Raw genomic sequence first — 14,666 nt, 5'->3', positions numbered from 1 at the left:
CTTGATCGTGGTGGATAAGCTTTTTGATGTGCTGCTGGATTCCGTTTGCCAGTATTTTATTGAGGATTTTCGCATCAATATTCATCAGGGATATTGGTCTAAAATTCTATTTTTTTGTTGTGTCTCTGCCAGGTTTTGGTGTCAAGATGATGTTGGCCTCATAAAATGAGTTAGGGAGGAGTCCCACTTTTTCTATTGATTGGAATAGTTTCAGAAGGAATGGTACCAGCTCCTCTTTGTACCTTTGGTAGAATTCAGCTGTAAATCCATCTGCTCCTGGACTTTTTTTGGTTGGTAGGACATTAATTAGTGCCTCAATTTCAGAACCTGTTATTGATCTATTCAGACATTCAAATTCTTCCTGGTTTAGTCTTGGGAGGATGTATGTGTTCAGGAATTTATCCATTTCTTCTAGATTGTCTAGTTTATTTGCATAGAGGTGTTTATAGTATTCTCTGATGGTAGTTTGTATTTCTGTGGGATCAGTGGTGATATCCCCTTTATCATTTTTTATTGCATCTATTTGATTCCTTTCTCTTTTCTTCTTTATTAGTATTGCTAGGGGTATATTAATTTTGTTGATTCTTTCAAATTTTCAGCTTTTCTGCTCTGGTTTCTCCCCGTCTTTGTGGTTTTTACCTACCTTTGGTCTTTGATGTTGGTGACCTTCAGATGGGGTTTTGGTGTGGATGTCCTTTTTGTTGATGTTGATGTTATTCCTTTCTGTTTGTTAGTTTTCCTTCTAACAGTCAGGTCCCTCAGCTGCAGGCCAAAACACAGGATGCTTTATGTGAGATCCAAAAACTTCTCCACAAGGAGAAACTGGGTTTTTGAGATTCCTTTTCTAATTGTGTGGTGCAGTGAACAAGGCTGGGGTCCATGCTCCATTGTGTTGCAACTTTTCTTACTTGTTCAATGTGAAGGTTGTCTTTGTTGCCTGGTAAGTAGGAGTCCCTTTACTGGTCTTTCATTTTCTTTCAGGAGGAGTTCATTCATGAATAGATGTTTGTTTAGGACATTCTTGGGTGGAAGAAGAGTCAGGAGCTTCCACTTCTGCCATTTTGCTGACATCACCCCCTACCTAGCTCTTTATTTTACTCCCAGGAAACTAGAGTATTGCAGGTATCGTTAAGTGCTCCTACACAAGCAAGAGAGAAACCAGTACTTTAGGATGCTCCCCCAAAAGCTAGGATGATAGATGCTTAGTTCACTCTTATCTTTCCTCTCTGAGGGAGAAGCAGTCAAAATATATTGGTCTCTGTTTACTTTAGGGGATTGCAGGAGGCTTTGAACTGGTTTCTTGATTTCTCATAAAGGGAATTGTTTCCAGTATCGTCATTGAATCAGTGTGCCTGTGGGGGGAAGGGAGAGTGGTGGCTTCCTATACTGGCATCGTGCTGATGTCACTGCCCTCTTTCATCCTCAATATTGATCATTTTTTAAATCTTGATCACTGTTTTTACTTTGTCCTCAATTTTATTAATATTTTCAAAAACCAATTGTAATGCCTTTAAATTTTCTCCATTTGCTCTGTATTTTTTAGTTTTCTTATATTTTACTGATTTTAGCTTTGCTAATTTTCTCCCATCTCTGTGTTTCTTTGTCCGTTTTCTCTTCTTCACTGATTTTACTGTTTTCTTCCTTCTGATGACTTCAGTTTTAATTTCACTTTTCTCAATCTTAGGGTGAAAAATGAAAACATGGTCATAAACTATCATACTTTGAAAATATAAAACTTTAAAGCTCTATTCTTTTAAGCACTGCTTTAGCTGTGTCCAAAAATGTTACACACGTGTGTGTGTGTATGTTTTATGTGTCGGGAGACAGAGAGAGAGAGTTCATTTTTATTTGATTTGAAATATTTTCTCATTTGTCTTGCGGTTTGTCTGTTGATGATTAATTATATGGAAGTTTATTGTTTAATTTCAAAATATTTGTTTTTTTTCTAGATAAGTGATTTTTGCTGGTTTCTAATTTAATTCTGTTGTGAAAGAATACTGGGAAAATTTCAATATTTTGAAACAGTTTTTTAATTGCTCAGCACATATTCTACCTTGCTGATGGTTCTATTTACAAATAAAAATATGCATAACACTAAATGTAGAATTAGGCTATACTGGGTCACAATGTTCTTTAAATTTATTTGCCATGTCACAAAATGTTAAATAATCTCTTTCTTAATTGTTTACTATCAGAAAATACTTTAAATTAAATAATAATGATTGTGGTACACATTAAAATCAATGGGATACAGCTGAAACAGAGATGTATTTAGCATTATAACATGCATCAGAAAAAAAAATAAAAAAATAAAAGCAACAGGTACTACAATCTAGAAGGTAGACAGGAATGTACACCCAACAAAAATAGAAGGAAAGAATCATTCAAGCATAAATAGTTGACCATTAATCTTAAGAAAAATAAATTGATGAGGATGTTAAAAACATGTCAAAATATTGAAAAACAGAAATAAGCAGAATACTTTTGATAAATATGAAATACTTTATCATAAGCGAAAAAAGAAAACTCGACATTATCAATAACCTTTAATGAAGTTTTATTCACCCAAACGTCTCCCTGAATTGATAACAAAATGTCAGACACTTAAAATCATTGCCATGATTTCCTATAGTATGATTACATAAAGCTTTAGGTGAAGTAGAGCGTACACTATGATAGGAGAAAGGAAAATCAAGGGATTATAGAATGCTGAATGCTCCCAGATGCTTCTAAACTCCCCCATCAGTCAAACAGGACATGCTTCATTTTCATATTATGAAAAAATGAGATATTTCTGATGTATCGCAGTTTAACAGGAGCTTAGCTGTGAGTTTACAAAGGTCTCTTTATATGTGATTATACAACTAAAGCCAGGCTGTGCAATGCATTAAACTGGGTGCATAACATCCATTTAAATATCCCTAAACAGTACAGGTAAGCTAGTAAATAAAAGCTCTAGCGGAGTTTCAAGTTTTAAATAGCACACTATAAATCACTAGTGATTATATTTAATGCTTATATTGGTCAAGTGTCAGTACCAAATTGATTATTAACTACATATAATTCTACTTCTGGCTAATCAGATTCCATTGGCAGAAAATTTGTGAGTGTTTTAATCCAATCCTGATACATTTGATTATAGATATCAATTTTTATTTAATGCATGTAATTAAGAGTGTGTAATTCCATTAAAACATTCTAAAGGCTCAAAATAATTAAAATCAATATTACATAAATTATGCAAATTTATTAAACAAAGAATATATGAAAAAACTACAAGAAAGTCTATGAGAATACAAGCCAAAAGTTCTATTGTTTAATGTAACTGTTACACAGCTGAAAAGTATAATATTTGCATACAAAAACATCATAATTAATGTGATAATTTATGAAACAGTTATTGAGCTTTCTATTTATTCTATTTTAATCATATAAATTATTTTTCATCAAAAAGCCTAATTTTAATATTTTTATTTTTTATTATAAAATTAATTATATTTTTAATATTTTTTAGTGGCACAAATACAATTATGCCCACCTCCACCTCAGATTCCCAATTCTCACAATATGACAACCACACTGAATTATCGGGATGGAGAGAAAGTATCTGTTCTTTGCCAAGAAAATTTTCTAATTCAGGAAGGAGAAGAAATTGCATGCAAAGATGGAAGATGGCAGTCAATACCACTCTGTGTTGGTCAGTAGTGTATAATTTGTTTTACATAATTCTTTCAAATGAGGTTAATATTCTCTTGTGCTTCGTGTAAACAAGAGAGAAGTTCTTTCTCTATGTCTATTACTTTATCCTGACAAAATAAATTAGGACCTAGGCACATTAATCAATCACCGCTCTTTCAGTTTTTTGAACAAAATACAGCCAAAATCTTTGGAATATTATGTAAATGTCAGATAACATTTCCATTCATGCATATTTTAATCCTTATGATGAACAAGACATGAATGAAGATGATTATTGAACAAGAGGATGGTAACATAGATATGGTGGAGGAATATATCTTTGCGAGTTTCTAATATGTTTTTGTTTTTAAATAATTTTATTTGTTCAAATTATACTCACTTTAAAATCCGAAATAGTATTTAGTTTTATATTTCAATTTAAGTATTTTATTTGTTTTTGACCCTTTGATTTTCATTCCTCATTTAGAAAAAATTCCATGTTCACAACCACCTCAGATAGAACACGGAACCATTAATTCATCCAGGTCTTCACAAGAAAGTTATGCACATGGGACTAAATTGAGTTATACTTGTGAGGGTGGTTTCAGGCTATCTGAAGAAAATGAAACAACATGCTACATGGGAAAATGGAGTTCTCCACCTCAGTGTGAAGGTTAGGCCAATATGAATACTCAATTTCTGTTTATAGTAGAATTCATAAAAATAATCTCTTGTTATCAAAGTGAGGGGAAAGAATAATTGAGATTACTGCATATATAAAATAATTTATATATTATACCATTAAAATACTTTTTGCATGATTGAATCTATTCTATTTATGTTAATTTTATTTGTTCATGATAGAGTCACTTTGTATTCCGGCATTAAAAAATAATATCTAGTGAAATTAAACCTATCCGTATTATTCTCATGCTGCCATAAAGAACTGCCCAATACTGGATAATTTATACATACAAAAAAAAGTTTAATTGGCTCACTGTTCTGCATGGCTGAGGAGTTCTTAGGAAACTTACAATCATGGTGGAGGGAGAAGCAAACGCATGATGGCAGGAAGAAGAAGTTCTGACCAAAGAGGGAAAAGGCCCTTATAAAACCATTAGATCTCATGAAAACACACTCACTATCCTGAGAACAGAAGCATGGGGATAATTGCCCCCATTATTCAATTACTTCCTACTGAGACCCTCCCACAAAATGTGGAGATTATGGGAAGTACAATTCAAATTGTTATTTGGTTGGAGATACAGTCAAATCCTATCATTCCACCATGGCCTATCCCAAGTCTATGTCCTCACAATTCAAAACACAATCATGCCTTCCCAACAGTCCTCCAAATCTTAACTTATTCCAGCATTAACTCAAAAGTTCATATCCAAGTTCATGTCTCATCTGAGACAAGGCAAGTCCTCTCTGCTTGTGAGCCTGTAAAATCAAAAGCAAGTTGGTTATTTCCTAGACACAGTGGGGGTACAGGGATTGGGTAAATGTTTCCATTCCAAAAGGGAGGAAATGGCTGAAACAAAGTGGCTATATGCCTGATGGAAGTCTGAAATTTAATAGGGCAGTCATTAAACCTTAAACTTCCAAGATTATCTCCTTTGACTCCATGTCTCACATTCAGGTCATGCTGATGCAAGAGATGGGCTCCCACAGCCTTGGGCAGATGTGGCTTTGTCCCCCTCCTGGTTGCTTTCATGGGCTGGCATTGAGTGTCTGTGGCTTTTCCAGGAACATAGTGCAAGCTATTGATGGATCTACCATTCTGGGGCTTCAATGATTGTGGTCCTGTTCTCACAGCTCCACAAGGCAGTGCCCCAGTGGGGACTCTATGTGAGGGCTCTGACCCCACATTTCCTTTCCTCAATGGCCTAGCAGAGGTTCTCCATGTGGGCTCCCCCCTGCAGCAAACTTCTGCCTGGACATCCAGGTATTTTCATATATCCTCTGCAACCTAGTTGTAGGTTCCCAAACCTCAATTCTTGACTTGTGTGCACCCATAGGCCCAAGACTACGTGTAATCCACCAAGGCTTGGGGTTTCACCCTTTGAGGCAATGGACCAAGCTGTATGTTGGCCCCTTTTAGCCACAGCTGGAGCTGAAGCAGCTGGGATACAGGACACCATGTCCTGAGGCTGCATAGAGCAGCAGGGACCTGATCCAGGTCCATCAAACCATTTTTCCCTCCTGGGCTTCTGGGCCTGTGATGGGTGGGGGTGTCATGAAGGCCTCTGACATGCCCCGGAGATATATTCCCCATTGTCTTGGTGATTAACTTTGGCTCCTTATTATTTTTGCAAATTTCTGCAGCAGGCTTGAATTTCTCCCCAGAAAAACGAAGTTTTATTTTCTACTGCATTTACAAGCTGCACATTTTCCAAACTTTTATGCTCTGCTTCCTCTTGAGCTCTTTGCCACTTACAAGTTTATTCTGCCTGATACCCTAAATCATCTCTCTCAAGTTCAAAGTTCCACAGATCTCTAAGGCAGGGCAATATGCCACCAGTCTCTTTGCATAGCAGGAGTGACCTTTACTCCAGTTTCCAACAAGTTCCTCACCTCATCTTCATCTGAGACCACCCCATCCTGGACTTCATTGTCCATATCACTGTGAGATTTTCGTCAAAGCCATTCAACAAGCCTCTAGGAAGTGCCAAACTTTCCCACACCTTGTCTTCTGAGCTGTCAAACTCCCTAGGAAGTTCCAAACATTTTAACATTCTCCTGTCTTCTTCTGACCCCTCCAAATGGTTCTAACCCCTGCCTGTTACCCAGTTCCAAAGCTGCTTCCACATTTTTGGTTATCTTTACAGCAGCACCCTACTCTCTGCAGTACCAATTTACTGTATTAGTCTGTTATCATGCTGCTATAAAGAACTACCCAAGACTGCCTAATTTATAAAGGAAAGAGGTGTAATTGACTCACAATTCCACATGGCTGGGAGGCCTCAGGAAACTTACAACCCTGGTGGAAGGGTAAGCAAACATGTCCTTCTTCACATGATGACAGGAAGGAGAAGTGCAAAGCAAAGACAGAAAAGCTCCTTATAAAACCATCAGATCTCAGGAGAACTCATGCAGTATCATGAGAACAGCAGCAGAGGAATAACCGCCCTCATGATTCAATTTTCTCCCACCAGGTCCCATCCACAACACGTGAGGATTATGGCAATTGCAATTCACGATGAGATTTGGGTGGGGACACAGCTAAACCTGTTCTGCAAGTTGTCATGTTTGCTTTGCCACTATGTTTTAAAACTTCTTTTACATTCTTCCCACAATGCCCCTTCTGATTTCCTACAATATATTATGTTTTACCTGGAATCGTTAACTCTCAATGTGTATCTTATTATCACTAGTAAGTTTACAGAGGCATTGCTTACCAGGCATAGATGATCTCTTTCTGAAATGTATTGCTATTTTTAGTTTCAAGTCCTTCTTCAGTTGGTGACAGTCCGATAGACAGACAGACACCAGAAGGCTGGTTTTAGGAAACATTTGTGTTACTTCTCTGTGATGTCATAGTAGCTCCTGTATTGTTTATTTTCAAATAAAACTACTTAATATTAAAACAGGCATATAAAATTAAATTTCTGAGTTAGTGAAACCTGAATTCATTCTTTTTTTTTTAGGCCTTCCTTGTAAATCTCCACCTGAGATTTCTCATGGTGTTGTAGCTCACATGTCAGACAGTTATCAGTATGGAGAAGAAGTTACGTACAAATGTTTTGAAGGTTTTGGAATTGATGGGCCTGCAATTGCAAAATGCTTAGGAGAAAAATGGTCTCACCCTCCATCATGCATAAGTATGGTGCATTGAATTTTATTATATGTATGATAAATATTCTTCATTCAAAGTGTAAGTGGTACCAATAAGAAAGTAAACAGGGACTCTAGAAATTCATAAGGTTTTCTTGAATATTCTGGACTGTTGTGGGAAATTATAGCTGTAGTAATTTAAAAATTTGACATTATAAGCCAAATTAGTTCATTTTCGCATCATCTTGTGTGAACTTTAAGCATCCTCTGATGTATATTCTCAGACTTCTCATCTCTGTTCTTAGGGCACAGCTGCCTCTACTCATCAATCTCCACATTATTCAATCTTCTGTCAGTTTATCAACAATCTCCCTATAAGTACATTTTCTGAAATATTTAAAAAAATCATTATAAGTATTTCACATTTGATAGAAGCAAAAAATTTGGAAATACACACACAATATAGGTGGTGTATTATTCCGTTTTCACACTGCTGTAAAGACCTTCCTGAGACTGGGTAATTTATAAAAGAAAAAATTTTAATTGATCACAGTTCCTCATGACTGAGGAGGTGTCATGAAACTTACCATTACCGCTGAAGGGGAAGCAGGCACCTTCTTCACAAGGTGGCAGGAGAGAGAGGAGTGAGTGAAGGAGGAACTTCTAAACAGTTATTAAATCATCATATCTTGTGAGAACTCACTCACCATCATGAGAACAGCATGTGGGAAACTGCCACCATGATCCAATCACTTCCCACCAGGTCTCTCTCTCAACACCTGGAGATTATTATTCAAGATGAGATTTGGGTGAGGACACAAAGCCTAACCATATCAGGTGGCAAGTATGGACAAAAAATAATGTGAACAAAAAAATGTGTAATCTCAATTGCTACGGCTACCAATATCTCTTCAGGCTTCTAATATCATTTCTATCTTGTATTTTTAATAGATTTAGAAGAATTTAATGTAATTAAGACAAAATGGCTAATATATTTTCTCAAGTTATAAGAAAAATGTTGTACAGTATTCATTGATTCTATATATCGCTATTTTAGAATCCATTACATGTATTGTATGTAACCTATTTTTAAAGATTTGCTGAACAAATACATATTTTTCCTATTTCAGAAACAGATTGTCTCAGTTTACCTAGCTTTGAAAATGCCATACCCATGGGAGAGAAGAAGGATTTGTATAAGGCGGGTGAGCAAGTGACTTACACTTGTGCAACATATTACAAAATGGATGGAGCCAGTAATGTAACATGCATTAATAGCAGATGGACAGGAAGGCCAACATGCAGAGGTACTTTGGTGAATTTTTAAAATTTATTTATATAATGTGTGGGCCCAGCCCAGTGGCTGGCGCCTGTAATCCCAGCACTTTGGGAGGCCGAGGTGGGCGGATGACTTGAGGTCAGGAGTTCGAGACCAGCCTGGCCAACATGGTGAAAACCCGTCTCTACTAAAAATACAAAAAAATAGTGGGGCATGGTGACATGCATCTGAAGTCCCAGCTACTCGGGAGACTGAGGCAGGAGAATCGCTTGAACCAGGGAGATGAAGATTGAAGTGGGCCAAGATCATGCCACTGCACTCCACCCAGGGTGACAGAATGAGATTCCGTCTCAAAAAAATAAATAAACCTAAAATAAATGAATATATAAGTACAATTTATTTATATAGAGTGTTTTGGGAATAAAATATAGAATTGTCTCTAACATCATTAAAATGGACATAAATTAAGTTTTTACGGCAGGACAAAGTAGTCGTATGCCTAAAAATAAAAAGATGGAACTGAGTATTTGATGATTAATCTTAGCTCAATAGTTCTCAAAGTGTGGTCGCTAAACCGGTAGCATCATCATCTTCTTGGAGACTGTTTGAAATGAAAATAAAATTCCATAAGCTCATTCTAGACATACAGAATCAAAAGTCTCAAAGTAGAACCCTGAAACTGTTTTACCAACACCTCCAGGGAATTCTATTTACACTTCTGAGTGAGAAGCATTGCTATAGTCTATTCACTACACATGGATATGAAACTCTCTGATGAATTTTGCATTGTTCAGCATAATATCCTTAATCATTGGCAATTAAATTATCTGAGGTTATTTTTATTATTAGAGGCTTTTTAAAAAAATTTTTTCCACATCTCCAATTTGGATCCTTTGATTAACCCTTCTTCCTCTCTTTTAACTTGGGTAATTTTCAAAACGTGTTTTTAATTCTTTGCATATTCGCTAAGAAAATGCCTATTTGTGTTTATTTTTAAGAGGCTAAAATGTATAAGCAGGATGATTGCAAACAAAAATTTGATATCACATAATCTATGCTGACTTTTTGTATTTTATAAATTAATGTTAAATAAATAGAACTAGTAATATTTGTTTACTCAAACTCAAAGAGAGATATCCAGGAAAACTTTCGTTTACACTGGCTTCCAGAAGGGAAAACAAAAAAAGGTCTATCAGTGTTCTAGCGAAGGATGAAGAAGAAATTTAAAACATCAACGCTTGTACCTGACAAAAAATAGTTTCATGTCTTTTCCTCAATATTACATTTAAATTTATTAAAATCAACAAAATATTTGATGAGATTGTCTACTTATTTTAAATTCGTCTTGAAATATATTTGTAACTGTTATCAGTTGATTTGCTACTCAAAATGAACACTAGGTGGAACCACTTCTTTTTTTTCTATTCAGACACTTCCTGTGTGAATCCACCCACAGTACAAAATGCTTATATAGTGTCGAGACAGATGAGTAAATATCCATCTGGTGAGAGAGTACGTTATCAATGTAGGAGCCCTTATGAAATGTTTGGGGATGAAGAAGTGATGTGTTTAAATGGAAACTGGACAGAACCACCTCAATGCAAAGGTAGAGTATTATATTTCTTTTAACATTTTGGGGGAGTATAGCAGGGTTAAAATATGTTGATTTAAATAAAATGAAGTCATTTTTATTAATAGATTTTTCAAATGCAAATAAAATGACTGACGGTGCTTAAAATTCAATTCTTCCTGTGAACAGAACACAAGTAATAGGGTATATTATTTTCGAGAAAGATTCGACCAAATTAAGAGTTGGAACCTGAAAAAAAATACTTTTTAAGCATTACAACACTTAGTTCCTTCTCAGGAATACGTGTAATAAAAGATACATTATGTGCATTTGACAGCCATAAGTGATGTGCATTCTAAGATATGGAATAGGCAGTTGAAGAGAGGTCATAGATTGTGATATAAATGTGGGCATCTTCAGTATATAGATTATATTTAAAGGTGTGTGACTGACTGTATTTATAAAAAGAAGTCCGAGCACATAGTCCTGGGTCATTCTAATATAAAGAGATGAAGTAAGGGAAACCAAAAAAGGAAATTGTATCTTACTCACCTTTATGTTTTAAAATTAATGTTTTTCTGTGGTTCTTTTTTTTTTCACTATTTTACTTAGACTCTACCTATGTTTATTATTGAAGTGAGTTTTTGTAGACAGCATATAGTTGGGTCATGTTTACATATCCATTCATCTTTTCATGGCCTGTTAACTGGTGCACTTGGACCATTTACACTTAAAATAATTACTGATATATAGGACTTAAATCTCTGTCATTTATTTGTTTCTGCCTGTTTCCTCTGGGTTTCAGTCCTATTTCCCTATTCCTCCATTCCCTGTAGGGAAAATTATTAAGGAGATTAATTTCGATTCATATGTATTGTTTTCCATTGTATCTCTTTGTATAGCTTTTCTCCTCCTTTTAAAAAGTTGTTGCTCTAGCTAATACTATATATATGTAATAATATATTACTGTCTACTGGCACTGACATTTAAATCTACAGCTGGACTATGGAAACCTTACTTTCATGTAGATCCATTTATACTCTCCACGTTGTAAGTATAAATGCCACTAGTATTTTTCTCTGCATACATTGAGCACAATATTAAACTCACTTGCTTCAAATATCAAACATAATTGAAAAAACTTATGAGGAAAAAGATATCCTGTTATATTGACTCCTCTGTTTATCCATTCTGTTTTTCTATTTTTTCAGGATCCTAAAGTCTCAAGCTCTTTCTTTTATCTTTCTTATTTTAATTTGAAGAATTCCTTTAGTTAATCTTTAGGCATAGGTCTACTGGAGACAAATTCTCTTGGTATCCCTTTCTCTGAGAATGTCTGTATTTACCCCCTTACTTGTAAAAGATAGTGTTACTGGATATAAAATTTGGAGTTGACAGTTCTTTGAACACTTGAAAACTGTGCCACATGGTTATAGATGAAAAACTCAGCATCACTGGAATTGTTGATCCCCTCGAGGAAAAGCATAGTTTTTGTCTAGTTGCTTTCAAGGTATTTTTTTCTTTTTTTAAAGTAGTTTTATTTTAATGTATATTGGTATAAATTCCAATGTTTTTATCCTCTTTGGAGTTCACTCAGCTTCTTAAATATAAGTTTATGCCTTATGGTCAAAATGGGAAGTTTTCAGGCATCCTTTTATTTATTCATTTTTCCAGCCCAATATCCTTTCTCTTCTTTTTCTGCATCTGCATTATTTGTTGTTGTATTTTTCTGAATGTCTCAGTTCAGTTTTTTGTTTTCAGTCTATTTTCAGAGTGGGTAATTTATATTGCTGTATGTTCAAGTTCATGGATTTATTTGTCTGTCAGCTCCCCATGTATTATTAAGTATATTCAGTGTTTTTAAAAAAATTTTTGTCATACTTTTCCATTTTATAATTCCTACGGGATTTTTAAGAACCATCATGAATTTCAAACCCCGTGTCCTCTTAGTGTTACTCCAAAGAATGTTGAATATGAAATAAGAAACTTTCTTTGTCATAGTTTTCTATGTTTAGCATGTATTCATTCGGAAAGATATTTCTTAATCCTGATCTACCATAAGCAGCAATATTTGTTAATGTTTTATGTGTTCTTTCAGTAAGGAGAAAAGAACTTAAATATATTACTTTCAGTTTAAAGGGTTAAAATTTCTTCCAGGACTCATTTCTTTTACCAGAAATCACAAAACTGTTGATATTATATAAAGTGCTGTGTTTGTATTTGCCTTATTTGAACTTGTATTTTGATTTGCTCTCACAATAAATCAAGTGATGAAATGATGTTTTTTAGATTCTACGGGAAAATGTGGGCCCCCTCCACCTATTGACAATGGGGACATTACTTCATTCCCGTTGTCAGTATATGCTCCAGCTTCAACAGTTGAGTACCAATGCCAGAACTTGTATCAACTTGAGGGTAACAAGCGAATAACATGTAGAAATGGACAATGGTCAGAACCACCAAAATGCTTACGTAAGTACTTTAATATTCACGTGGCTGGAAAAATCAGTGTGATGAGTCTGATATTTTGCTGTTGGTAACAAAATAATCACAGATTATTGAACAACCATTCTGCTGAATGCCTGCCTACCAAAAATTTCTTTTAGAAAGTAAAGTTTAGAAATTTTTCTCTTTAGGGCTGGGTGCGGTGGCTCACACCTGTAATCCCAGCACTTTGGGAGGCCGAGGCGGGCAGATCACGAGGTCAGGAGATTGAGACCATCCTGGCTAACACGGTGAAACCCGGTCTCTACTAAAAATACAAAATAATAATAATAACCGGCATGGTGACGGCACCTGTAGTCCCAGCTAGTCGGGAATCTGAGGCAGGAAAATGTCGGGAACCCGGGAGGTGGAGCTTGCAGTGAGCCGAGATCGCGCCACTGCACTCCAGCCTGGGTGACAGAGCGAGACTCCGTCTCAATAAAAACAACAAAAAGAAGTAATTTTTCTCTTTATATTTATATTTTATTTTAAAGCATTTAGTTGACAAATAAAAATATATTTTCATGTTTGACAATATGCTGTTTTGATATATTTATGCTACAATGATTACCACAAATTAATTAGCACATTCTTCATCACCTATGCTTACCATTGGGTGTAGGTGGATGTGTGAGTATGTGTGTGTGTGTTTGTGGTGAGGACACTTAAAATCTGCTTTCTTACCAATTTTCAAATAAACAATACAATATTATTAGCTCTAAATATCACTAGATCTCTATGTTTGATTCCAAGTTCTTATTCATATTATAGCTGAAAGTTTGTACTCTTTGACCAATATCTTAATCAAAAGTAGCAATGATAAGTTCTAAAATGCAGGGATCCTAAAATGACAACTGATGTAATGAATCATTGATAATACACCCCTAATTCTCATACATTAAACATCGAACCTCATTTTCACATCGATTACCATTCTAAGTTTATTCAAATCAATATGATGTTTCTACATAGTTGGTTTGGATAGTGTTTTGAGAAATAATTCCTGAACCATCATATAACATTCTACTTGAAAACCTGAAAGTCTATGAAGATTTGCATACTACTTAATGTTTTATGTTTACTGTTTTGTATTTTCAGATCCGTGTGTAATATCCCGAGAAATTATGGAAAAGTATAACATAGCATTAAGGTGGAAAGCCAAAGAGAAGATTTATTCGAGAACAGGTGAATCAGTTGAATTTATATGTAAAAATGGATATCGTCTTTCACCAAGTTCTCACGCATTGCGAACAGCATGTTGGGATGGGAAACTGGAGTATCCAACTTGTGTAAAAAGATAGAATCAATCATAAAATGCACACCTTTATTCAGAACTTTAGTATTAAATCAGTTCTTAATTTCATTTTTTAAGTATTGTTTTACTCCTTTTTATTCATATGTAAAATTTTGGATTAATTTGTGAAAATGTAATTATAAGCTGAGACCGGTGGCTCTCTTCTTAAAAGCACCATATTAAAACTTGGAAAACTAACGGTTGTGTCCAGTTCATAAAATGTTTGTGGCAAGAAATTAGACGCAATTTTTCAGACTTTATTTCTGTTCATCACTCTTAAATCTCCCAAAGCTTTCTCCACAGCTTCTGAGGCTCACTGTTTTACAGAAAATGGAAAACATATCATTGTCTCTGATTTCAAAATTACATCACTTTACAAAGATGTAAAAACCAAGTCAAGTCTTAACTCACGTTGGTAATGAGATATAAGTAATTACTATTTATCAATATATAAATGCACCAAAAGTGATATCAATACATAAATGCACCAAAACTGATGAAATGTAGATACTTCTACAAGATGTCAATCTAGCACGTGTGATAATGCAAACTAATCATAAAGAGGAGTTAAAACGTAATTGGGT

General features: G+C 35.0%; 1 protein-coding gene across 4 annotated transcripts in view; it reads left to right on the top strand.

The window, feature by feature from the left end:
• The window catches only part of LOC134729382 (complement factor H-related protein 3), a 187,088-nt gene that overhangs the window by 41,888 nt on the left and 130,534 nt on the right, over positions 1–14,666 (top strand). Inside the window, exons 3-5 of one of the 4 annotated variants that reach the window (XM_063598155.1) lie at positions 10,164–10,340; positions 12,594–12,776; positions 13,887–14,274. The exons of the other annotated variants lie outside the window; for them this stretch is intronic. Coding sequence (XP_063454225.1) covers positions 10,164–10,340; positions 12,594–12,776; positions 13,887–14,089 — 563 coding nt within the window. The 3' untranslated portion in view covers positions 14,090–14,274. Of the gene's footprint in view, positions 1–10,163; positions 10,341–12,593; positions 12,777–13,886; positions 14,275–14,666 lie in introns of those variants that run through there. 4 annotated transcript variants of the gene reach the window in all.

Source organism: Pan paniscus, chromosome 1 (genome assembly GCF_029289425.2).
Source record: "Pan paniscus chromosome 1, NHGRI_mPanPan1-v2.0_pri, whole genome shotgun sequence".
NCBI lineage: Eukaryota > Metazoa > Chordata > Mammalia > Primates > Hominidae > Pan > Pan paniscus.
Note: the sequence above shows the minus strand (reverse complement) of the source record. Positions and strands in the feature narration are given on the sequence as shown.